Genomic DNA, 12,178 nt, shown 5'->3' on the forward strand with positions numbered 1-12,178 from the left:
TCAGAGCTGTTGGCAGTGCTGGAGAAGAGAAACTGCTCCCATTTTCAGCACCCCTTCCCAAAAACGCTTGCCTGCTGCCCTCACTTGCCTTCAATGGCCGAATCATGGAGACACATTCAACTCATAGTTTTACCATTGCCCTCACTGACCATGTTCCAGCCCAGCAATAGGGAATATATGGCTTGCAAGTCTAATGAGGCTTCCCAGGCCTCTGTTATCAGAGATGGATTTAGGGGAATACATCCAGTTCAGTCTCATTGGACACAGTACCTCGGGGATGCTGCAAATGATGATGATGATGATTTTATTATTTATACCCTGCCATTTGTCTGTGTCTATAGCTGGACCATAAAGAAGGCTAATCGCCGAAGAATTGATGCTTTTGAATAATGGTGCTGGAGGAGACTCTTGAGAGTCCCATGGACTGCAAGAATATCAAACCTCTCCATTCTGAAGGAAATCAGCCCTGAGTGCTCACTGGAAGGACAGATCCTGAAGCTGAAGCTCCAATACTTTGGCCACCTCATGAGAAGAGAAGCCTCCCTGGAAAAGACCCTGATGTTGGGAAAGATGGAGGGCAGAAGGAGAAGGGAACGACAGAGGACGAGATGGTGGGACAGTGTTCTCAAAGCTATGAACATGAGTTTGACCAAGCTGCGGGAGGCAGTGGAAAACAGAAGTGCCTGGCGTGCTCTGGTCCATGGGGTCACGAAGAGTCGGACACGACTAAACGACTAAACAGCAACAACAACATCTGTCTGTGTTTCCCCAGCCACTCTGGGCTCCTTACAGCATATATAAAACACAGTGAAACACAAACAGAGTTCAGGGTTTGGTTCATAACCAAATGCAAGCTCCAAGATGTCCAGGCAGCTGACACATCTCTCCTCCCAACCTTTTGAAGACTCTCTGCTTTATACCAAGTCAGACCATTGGTTCAACACTGTCAACACTGCCTTGCAGGGGTTTGCTAGGATTTCAAGTTGAGTCAATCGCATCCCTACCTGGAGAAGCCAGGGATTGAACCTGTGGCCTTCTGCATGCAAGGAACTATCCTTCCCCAGAAATCGGTTTCCCCATCCACAAGCCAGTAACTGATGTTGCTGTTAAAGAGTCAGTCCCACCCCAGGAAGGGCAAGGAGAGCACTGGAAGTTGTGCTGGCATCACTGGCACTCACTGGATGTTGTCAATGACACCATTGCCAGACTTGCTTCAAACATCTGAAAGGCTGTTGTATGGAAAATGGAACAAACCTCTCCCTGTCGGTCCTGAGAGCAGGACTAGAACCAATAGGATAAAACTGCCAGGAGCCAGATTTCAACTAAAGCTTAGGAAAAACTTCCAAAGAAGGGGAAGAGGCATTCCACAGTAGAACAGGCTGCCTCAGGAGCAGGGCTGGATGGCCTATTCTCAGGGATGCTGTTGATTCCTGCATTGAGTAGAGGGGTTGGGCTCAATGACCTCTACAGATCTCCCAGCTCTTAAATACTATGGTTCCTTTTTTCAAGGGCCATGTCAGGGATGCCCAACATGGCCCACACACACCCCAGGTGTCATGGATAATGCAGTCTCAGCCAACCTGGCTCATGGTCATGGGAGTTGTGGTCCAACACATCTGGAAGGCACTGCTTTGGCTACCACTGTGTATGACTGGAGTCGGGGGAGAGAATCCCACATCTGGGCCCTGTTTTGTGCACATCTGGGCCTTGCAATATCCTAAATCCGTAGCTTCAACTGTTCTGATCGTCACTTTATTCGTTATTAGCCTCAACCCTTTTTATTTTATTTTACTTTGCAAAAGAAATGGGCTGTTGAACGATGTGTATCATAGCTAATTAAACTTACTTTTTGCTCATTAAAGCTGAGTTAGCTGCTAAATGCGCCGTGACGTTATTCTAGTACAGTGAGTACAAAAGATGAAAAAGCACAAGGTGATTTTGATTATTATCGCAGCGAGTTCTCTTTAATTAATCTTACGTTTCCTTACGGAAATGTAAAAACCTCGGAGTCGTCCCCCCCCTATCATTCGTCTCATTCCCCCTGAACAAGTTCCACTTGAAATACATCACCCGCAATTGGATAACATTACATCTTCCCCCTTAAGAAAAGTGAAATCAGCATTCGTGTGTCTCACAAGCAGTGGTGGGATGTAAAGGCTTAAAAAATTTATGGCAATCACAGGAGCAGTTAACCAGGCAAACGTGATTACCCCCACAGCTACACACACAAAAAAAATGACTTAGAAGAATGGGATGGCAGCAGTGGCAAGGGTGTACACAGGAGGGAGAAATTTGAGAAACACATTCACAATAAGCCATGTAGAGATCCCATGAGGACTGGGGCACAATCAAGCTTTTCTCTCTCTTTTCCTTTTCTACTCCAGCAGTTTTCTCATAATCACATTAGCAGCCAAGCAAAAAAAAAAAAAAAAAAAAAAAAAAAAAACCTTTTAAAAACCTGGTTTTATTTTTAGATGGTCCTGAAGAGTCTTGCAAAAGTATGTATGTATGTATGTATGTATGTATGTATGTATGTATAAAATCGTTTTGGTTCATGTTTCTGGATTTCGTACCTACAGGACCGCCTCTCCTGGTATGTCCCATGGAGAACCTTACGGTCTTCAAATAAAAACATCTTGGAGATCCCGGGCCACAAGGAGGTTAGGCTGGCCTCAACCAAAGCCAGGGCTTTTTCAACCATGGCCCTGATCTGGTGGAACACTTTGTCACAAGAGACTAGGGCCCTGCAAGACTTGACATCTTTCCACAGGGCCTGCAAGACGGAGCTGTTCCGCCAGGCCTTTGATGACGATGATGAGAACAACAACAACAGCAACAACAACAATTTATTATTTCTACCCCACCCATCTGGCTGGGATTCCCCAGCCACTCTGGGTCTTCCAACAGAAGGTTAAAAATACATTAAAACATCAGTCATTAAAAACTTCCCTAAACACTCCGATTAAGAGTGGCTCTCTAGATCTCAGGCAGAATCCTTTCAGTACCTGATATCAGGCATCCTTTTTAATTGGAGGTGTTGGAAACTGACTGCATCACAGGTGATGAGAAAAGAGTGCTCCAGTATCAATGAGGGCGAGGCAGGTGGAGAAGCTGGAAACCCTAAAGCAGGGGTCAGCAAACTTTTTCAGCAGGGGTCCAGTCCACTGTCCCTCAGACCTTGTGGGGGGCCGGACTATATTGGGGGGGATTAACGAATTCCTATGCCCCACAAAGGGATGCGGGTGGTGCTATGGGTTAAACCACAGAGCCTAGGACTTGCTGATCAGAAGGTTGGCGGTTCGAATCCCCGCGACGGGGTAAGCTCCCGTTGCTCGGTCCCTGCTCCTGCCAACCTAGCAGTTAGGAAGCACATCAAAGTGCAAGTAGATAAATAGGTACCACTCTGGTGGGAAGGTAAACGGCGTTTCCGTGCGCTGCTCTGGTTCGCCAGAAGCGGCTTAGTCATGCTGGCCACATGACCCGGAAGCTGTGCGCCAGCTCCCTCGGCCGATAAAGCGAGATGAGTGCCGCAACCCCAGAGTCGGTCATGACTGGACCTAATGGTCAGGGGTCCCTTTACCTTTACCTTATGCCCCACAAATAACCCAGAGATGCACTTTAAATAAAAGGACACATTCTACTCATGTAAAAACACGCTGATTCCTGGACCGTACACGGGCCAGATTGAGAAGGCAATTGGGTCGGATCCAACCCCCGGGCTTTAGTTTGCCTACCCATGCCCTAAAGCAACTGCAGCCTCACAGTGAAAGGCAGGAGGGATCCAACTTAACAGACAGCCGACAAGTTATGTTGATGTCGCATACTATGTGAAGAGGGAGGCAAGTGGAAGTGGTTTAGAGAAACCAGCCTGCTAGGCTGAATGGTGAGGTGTGCCAGGCCAGAGCTGGTGGTTCCTCACCCCTGACCCCTAGCTTCTCTGCCCCATTTGCTCTGTGGGCGATTTGATGCCTTGCCAGAGCATTTGCTGTGTGTATATACTGAGAGCGCCTATAACTCTGTATTATTGATTGATTGCATTTTCCTCCCATGTCATTTAACGCCCACAACAACCTTGTGAGGTAGGAGAGGCTGAGAGGAAGGGACTGGCGCAAAGTCACCCAGTGAGTCTCATGACCAAGTGGGGATTTGAACCTTGATCTCCCAGATCCTAGTCCTGCACTCTAACCACTATTCCACGCTGGCCAAAAAAGCACCATCCATTCACCGCCACCCCAACAGTCAGTGTTCCCTACCTGTTGAGTATGCACTGTCCTTTACTGAGGTGTTTGGGGTTTCCTCCCCACCTTGAGACACCCCCCCCAAGTTCCCCATACTTCTCCAACTCTTGAAGTTCCCCCAAACCTCCTGTTGCCTTTTGGCCCCTCTCTTTTGGTTCTTTCGAAAATGGCAGCCATTTTATGTTATGTTGCATTCATTTTGTGACTGGAGGTCCCCAAAAGTTGGCAATTTGTGCACAACACCATACCGTCATCTCTATCAAGAAGACAAATGACCCAGTTCATTGGGCTGGATGCACCCTGAAGGTGAAGCAGTTCTAATGGCACTTACCTGTAAGTAAGTCCTATTGACCTTACTCTTTGGTTCTCTTTGGTCTAGCTTGCTGTGCACTCCTGATGGGGCAACCTGGAGTCAACTGTGCCATGTAGAGAACCAGCAAAACTGCCAGTCCTTAATTATGTTCCTGCAATATTCAGCTACTACTTTAAAAAACGTCTCACAATGCTATCTAAATCCATATTTTAATGTGTATTTAAATGTGCAACTATTCTTAAGATACATAATGAGGGTTGCCTCTCAAAACGTGGATTAAAATGCATGTTTGTCATTATTTAGCTTAGATTGCAGAGAACAGTGTTCCAACATTTGGAGAAAGTGCAAAACCTGGTGGGTTGCTAAATTCAGTCTGCACATTACTCCAAGGTGTGGATCAGATCATCTCATGTAGGGACTTGCAAAGATTTCATTCCTCAAGCATCACTAGTCATATAACATATATTTGCACCACAGATGATACTGCTATATATATGGAGGGGGGGAGCAGAAAACATTGACTATAGAGAGGTACAAGGAATCTCAATGAGATCTAATGACCAGACTGGGTAGACAGCAGCAGCCCAGAAGGTACTTTGCTAAGAAGCTGCCATCCGCAGTTCAGTGGTTCACCACACAGTGAACTGTGCACTAATCCCAGCACCTCCAGACAGCAGCAAGCTTTCCTCCTACACCGCCTGGCGACCAGAAGCCATAAAGCGACAGCGTTAACCAGGAGAGCTGCAGGTGGAATCAAACTCACAGAATTTTGTTGCAACTACTTGGTGGAGGATGAAGTTTCACATAAAATGCCTCATTGAGCAGCGACAGACTGGAAGAAGGAAGCCAGCAACGCTTCATTTGTGCGATGAGAGCTCTCAGCAGGTGGACAGGAAAGTGCAGGTGGATGGAGAACTTCTTCCAGGAAGCTGAACAAAGGGCTGGTCCTTTGGGCACCGCTAATCACAGCAGGGCTGGAGGACCCATCCATGTCCCTTCAATCCTGAGTGGCAGAATTTAGAAGAGTCAAGACAGAGAAAACCTCCTGTCACACAGCAGCAGGCAAGTGAGAGGAAGCACTGACACTGGTCAAAAGCAGCCAAGGTGAAACTTCTTCAAGAATAAACTCATGGGTAACACATATGTGGCTGTCCCAACCTGATGGTCTTCAGATCTTGGAGCCTAGTAGTGGAGAAGCACAGGTCTGGTGGCTGAATGGAGTCTCCTAGCCTTTCTCTCTGGCCCCTCAGCACTCTCCCCAGCCCACCCCACCCACTCCACCCACCCTCCCCACTGCTCTTGCTTTGCACCCTCCATTATTGCTTTTGCCTGGCTGGAAAAACACTCTTCAACTCTGACAATGCCTCTTTGCCTTGGATGAAGGGGGGGAGAGAGGTGTGTGAAGGCTCGGGCTGTAAAATGTTCCTGCTCCTGTTGTGGTCCAACATCTGGAGGGCACCAGATTGGGGGCCTCAGAAGTTGCCAAGGGCCACCAAAAAAAGGCCTCAAGGCATGCAGGCCTCAGGCCAGGAATTGGAACACCCTGCCATAGATATAATTCAGTATATTGCATCTGGCTACAGGTCTTTGAAATTTCTAGGCTTCTCGAATTGCTAGAAGTGGCATAGGTCTGGACAAAAACACAGCTCATTATTTCCACATGGTATCTCTTGCCAATAGAAGGAACTCGACTTGCCCTAACCAAAATTGCCCTCTGAGAGCAGGGTAGTCCCGCCTTGCGCTGTGCAATTAATTCTAATATTCCCGTTGTCAGAGCATAATTGCAGTTTCTCTGCTCAGGTAAAGGGGACTCTAACAAGGCACCCAGATCCATTCCAGATGTTCTCTCGCTCATTACTAAGAATTAGCTGGGAGCCATTAGCACGCAGAGCCATCCATGAGGATGCTCAGATGCCATCTGGAAGAGTTCATTGCCACAGCATGTGAGGCAGATGGGAGGTTGTTTGGGAAGCTTGAACTGTAGGATTTTCTTCGTTTAAAAGAAACAAAAAAAGAATGAAAGCGGGAAAGTGTATTAATTATGATTTCATGAGCCTCTACTGCTGTGCTGGGGGAATGAAAATTTATCACAGTTTGAAAGAGGTCAATGACAACTACCAGAGGGTGTGATGTCCTGGTAGAAATTAGAAGAGAAATTCGATTCAGTTCTCACTGACAGCCAAAGTTATCTAAATCCGCACTTTCTTCAGCAGCTAGCCACCCTTTGAAATCTGCACTTCCCTGAATTTTGCAATGCAATTCTCCAGCTCAAGTAGTGTGTAAAAATGCATCTACTCATGTAAAGTGTGCATTCAATGCACATACAGTGGTACCTCAGGTGCAGACGCTTCAGGTTACAGACTCCGCTAACCCAGAAATAGTACCTCGGGTTAAGAACTTTGCTTCAGGATGAGAACAGAAATCACGCGGCAGCAGCAGGAGGCCCCTTTAGCTAAAGTGGTACCTCAGGTTAAGAACAGTTTCAGGTTAAGAACTGACCTCCAGAATGAATTAAGTTCTTAACCCAAGGTACCACTGTATTAGTGAAAATGACACTGCAAAAATGCATTACATTGTGGGGAAATGCTTTGCAAAGATGTTTATATTAGGCAAAACAGCATGCACAGATGGGCATATATTAGAACTTTTCACTAAAATGCAAAAGAATGAACTGGTGTGGAAATGTGGAGCACCAAGCTTAAGACTGGGCAAAATGAGACACTGAGAGGAACCAAAATTGGCCTATTCCTCCATCCCTCCATCCTAGACTGTATCCTCAACGACACGAATGAAACTGGGTCTGCAAGTCAAACTGAAGGAACGAGGAAAGAGGAAGGGCTGCGGAGAGGTTGCCCTGCTTTAGATGTCTTCACAGTGAGTTGTGGAGGGGCAGAGGGAGGGACACTAGTGGCACAGTTCATGAAGAATTGGCAGCTGCTCTGGGGTCAAGTAGAAGCGGAGGGGCAGGCATCGAGAATAATGGGGCTTTTGAATTCGTGACAAAGGAATGGGATCGGGCTAATAGCTGTTCTCCAAATGACCTGCTGTTCCTTTTTTTTCTTTTGCCCCATGTCCATCTAAAGCCTGCATAGTTCTCAGCCTCTCCCATTATTCTCTCCTTTCCACCCAAAGAAAGAGGCCAGTTTAGTTTTTCTTCACAAAAAGGTCACAACCAAGCTGGCTGGGCACCGGTCCAGGTTAACCGTCTCAAGCCAGAGTCTAGGAATTGGTTCACATTTATTACATTTTTATCCCTCTCTTCTTTCAAAGAGGTTTTGTGACATGCCTGCACAGTTTTACTCTCACGACGATCGTGTAAAGTCTGGTCCAACTGAAAGACTGTTGTCCAAAGGCGCCCAGCAAGCTCTGTGGCTGAGGAGGGATTTGAACTTGGATCTGTCAGAGATCAGGAGTTGGATTCTTCATCAGGTGACAGAGTCAAGGGTTCTGAAGGGCACCCTGTGCCAGCCCCAGAGACATGGCTATAACAGTGAACCTGTGGGTCCACCACCTGCACCCAGAATGAAGGTGTGGCACTGTCTGACTCTGAGGTCCCCACTGTGAAAGACCCTGGAAGACCTGAGCTTCTCCTGCTCTGTCACAGCTGGAAGTTACCGGAGAAGTCTGGAACCCTTTAAGCATCTTGCAACACAACTGGTGTTAATAGTTAGGCTGCACCTGGTGTTATCTCTTATGAAAGGCTTGTTCCTTGCTGGAGCAATTTCAGACCTCTGCATTCCCCAAAGATGAGCCTGGCCTTGTCAGACTGCAGGACAGGACAGGACCACTCCCAGTTTATTTCCAACACCTTAACTGCTGCTCCATGTAATGACGACCTAGAAATCCACTTGCTGGCCATGGAATGTTCTGTTGGAGAACCCAGCACAAAGAAGTTCCAGGTTCTGCCATCCATGACCTTCAGGATTTGCTTGGCTCCACTCATAAGCCACCAGTCCGTTACTGACCCAATTTCTGCTGGTTGTGTCTCTCCGCTTCCTGGTGGTACCAGCCCAGGACTGGAATGGACCAGAGAGAAAGAGAAGCTCCTTACCAAGTTCAAGAGGACATGAGAAGACACCAATGACGACCCTGAGACCACCATACTGGGAAATACTCTGCTTGAGGTCATAGTTTGTCAGGAGCAGGTGCCGGGAGCAGGTCAGCAATAACTCACATGGCGTCAGTGAAGTTAACTCTTTATTCAAAGAAGCAAGAAAGCTCAGGAGGCCAGGCCTAGTGAGCACAGCAACTCTTCCCACAACTTCCGAAGGCTCCTCCTCCCCCAGGTCCTTCCCAAGCAGTCTGGGACTTTGTCGCTTTGTCTGGCTGTGCTCCACCCTCTTCATATCTTTTCTGGTTCTGTGAATCCAGCGGGGAGGGAAGCTGGTTGCAGCAGGAGGGGGAGCCCCCTGACTTCTGCATCAGCCTGATTCATCTCTGCCTTTTGGCCGCCCTCCTCACCAGCCTCCGCTTCTTCCTCTAATCCTGAACTGCTCTCTGCCACAGACTCTCCCATCTCACTAAACCCTGTTACTACTTCAGCTTCTGACACCTCCTCCTCCCAGCCTGCTCCCTCTTCTCCCTCTAACCATGCATTGTCATCCCACCACCAGTCCCCTGGCTCTGAGCCTTCTTCCCTTGGGGGTTCCCAAGCTGGTGCCCCCACCACTCCTCTGCATCCAGCCAGCCCATGACACAGGTTCATGAGACCACCAGCACGTTAGTCCAGCCAATATCAGACCCCGGAGCAAAGGCAGCAGCAGGCCTGAGTGAAAGTGCAGAGCCAGATTTTTGGTTTTTCAAGTTAAGAAGGGAGCTGAGAAAAGTCATTCTGTTGAGAATTTTGACGGGACATTGTGCTCTTTGGAGTAAAGGTAAAGAAACCCTGGACAGTGAAGCCCAGTTGACCATGGGCTGCTACTGCTGCACAGAGGACCAGAATACAGAGAAATGTCGTTCACCGTCCCGCTGCAGCGGTACCTATTTATCTATTTGCGCTGGTATGCTTTTGAACTGCTAGTTTGACAGAAGCTGGGTCAGAGCAACAGACAGACCCACGTTACTTCGGAGTAATTTATGTATGGTTGGAAAGAGACGGGTGGCGCTGTGGTCTAAACCACTGAGCCTCTTGGGCTTGCTGATCAGAAGGTTGGTGGTTCGAATCCCCACAATGGGGTGAGCTCCCGTTGTTCATCCCAGTTCCTGCCAACCTAGCAGTTCGAAAACATGCCAAAAAGTTCAAGTAGATAAATAGGTACCACTCCGACGGGAAGCTAAACAGCGTTTCCGTGTGCTGCTCTGGTTTCGCCAGAAGTGGCTTAGTCATGCTGGTCACATGTCCCGGAAAAACTGTCTATGGACAAACGCCGGATCCCTCGGCCTATAAAGCGAGATGAGCGCCGCAACGCCAGAGTCATCTGCAACTGGACTTAACTGTCAGGGGTCCTTTGCCTTTACCTTTTTTGGTGGGAAGATTTACACTGATTTGATGAAGTTTCTAAGGTAGAGGAAACAGCTGACTGTAATATGGGGTTGTTTGCCACACATGGATGAAAGAGAGCCTCTCTTTCAAAAGAAATTAATGAGCTGGGCATTGCACATTTGTCTCTGGGGCTGCCTTCAAGATAAAAATATTTCGGGCTCTGTTTTAGAGACTATAGATGTCTTGGAGAGATATGGGCCTTTATGCTCGATTGCACGCGAGGTGTAATAATGTTACAATCAGTAGATGGTGGCAACACAGCCTGATCTTGTAACCGTTATTAAACAAGGAGGAAGAAAAGGAAATAGGTAGCGATCCACCATACATTTGAAGCACATGATTTCTCCCAAAGAATCCTGGGAGATGTAGTTCTTTAAAGGTGCTGGGAATTGTAGCTCTGTGAGGGGTAAACTATAGTGCTCAAGCATTGTTCCAATTCAGCAGGAAAAAGCGGGTTTTCCCAGGGAAAGTGGCAGGATAAACAAAAACCTCTCGGATCTGTGCACAGGACAACCAGAAAACTCTCACATATTTGCTTTATGGTCATGTAAAAAGTGGGAATATGGACAAGCCCTAAGTTGAAGAAAAATGCACAAGCTGGGGTAAAGTGTCCACAGAAATGGAGGAAGGATAGCGGCTAACAGATTGAGGTTGAATCCTGACAAGACAGAAGTACTGTTTTGGGGGGACAGGAGGCAGGCAGGTATGGAGGACTCCTTGGTCCTGAATGGGGTAACCCTGAAGGCCCAGGTGTGCAGCCTGGGAGTCATTTTGGATTCACAGCTGTTCATAGAGTCGCAGGTCAATTCTGTGTCCAGGGCAGCTGTCTACCAGCTCCATCTGGTACACAGGCTGAGACCCTACCTGCCCGCGGACTGTCTCGCCAGAGTGGTGCATGCTCTGGTAATCTCCCACTTGGACTACTGCAATGTGGGGCTACCTTTGAAGATGACCCGGAAACTACAACTAATCCAGAATGCAGCAGCTAGACTGTTCACTGGGAGTGGCCGCCGAGACCAGGTAACACCGATCTCGAAAAATCTACATTGGCTCCCAGTACATTTCCAAGCACAATTCAAAGTGTTGGCGCTGACCTTTAAAGCCCTAAATGGCCACGGTCCAGTATACCTGAAGGAGCGTCTCCACCCCCATCGTTCTGCCCAGACACTGAGGTCCAGCACCAAGGGCCTTCTGGTTGTTCCCTCACTGCAAGAAGCCAAGTTACAAGAAACGAGGCAGATGTCCTTTTTGGTAGTGGCACCCGCCCTGTGGAACGCCCTCCCATCAGATGGCAAAGAGAAAAACAACTACCAGACTTTTAGAAGACATCTGAAGGCAGCCCTGTTTAGGGAAGCTTTTAATGTTTGAAGGACTACTGTATTTTAATATTTTGTTGGAAGCCCCCCAGAATGGCTGGGGAAACCTAGCCAGATGGGCAGGGTATAAATAATTATTTGTTTGTCTGTCTGTCTGTCTGTCTGTCTGTCTGTCTGTCTGTCTCTGTGTTTGTTTATTTATTTAGTAAAAAATGCATTAATTAATGAAAATTGGTTGGAAAAATGAGTGCGGTAGGACAAATTCACACGAAAATGCCGATGAATTTAGCGAGCCAAAAAAAATAAAAATAAATCCAAAACCAATGTGAGAATGTGGAGAGCTGAATTTAAGATTGGCAAAATGAGAAACTGAGGAAAAGCCGAGTGGGATCTGTCATTAGATTAGTTGAGATTCCTGCATTGCAGGGGGTTGGACTAGATGACCCCCAAGGGTCCCTTCCAGCTCTGCAGTTCTATGATTCTACCAGGGCAGGGCACTTCCATCAACAAAACTGGCTTTTTCTTGCCTCTTCTGCTCGCTTGACATTTTGGGAGAAATAGTCTTGTCGGAGCATCCTGGCAACAGATAAGATGCACACAAATGCTAACCCTCCAGCACGGAAGTGTCCTCATTAGGCGGAACGGTTCTCTCCGCTGAGACCTGAATTACTGATGAGGCAGTCGCCTGGATTTTGGAGAGTTGCAGATGTGGATTTCTCCCTCTGTGATCTCCCCATGGGCTCTCCAGCTCCTCAGCGCCCTTCGCCTTGGGTGGCAGGCATCATCTTTAATCTCCAGCCTGTTATGGGAACAGACTTGTTGACATCCG

The 12,178-nt window shown here is 47.7% G+C and overlaps 1 protein-coding gene across 2 annotated transcripts in view; it reads right to left on the minus strand.

Annotated features, from left to right (window-relative positions):
* Window positions 1-4,746: 4,746 nt before the first annotated feature.
* The window catches only part of LOC310834264 (acetoacetyl-CoA synthetase-like), a 51,749-nt gene continuing 44,317 nt past the window's right edge, over window positions 4,747-12,178 (minus strand). For both annotated transcript variants that reach the window (XR_014559124.1, XM_083717815.1), the window contains one exon: window positions 4,747-5,554. Coding sequence is in view for 1 of the 2 variants with exons in the window: in XM_083717815.1 (XP_083573941.1) it covers window positions 5,549-5,554 (6 nt within the window). In the remaining variant the exon portion in view is untranslated. The remainder of the gene's footprint in view (window positions 5,555-12,178) is intronic.

This window comes from Podarcis gaigeae (genome assembly GCF_964106915.1).
Source record: "Podarcis gaigeae genome assembly, chromosome: 16".
In the NCBI taxonomy this organism is placed as follows: domain Eukaryota; kingdom Metazoa; phylum Chordata; class Lepidosauria; order Squamata; family Lacertidae; genus Podarcis; species Podarcis gaigeae.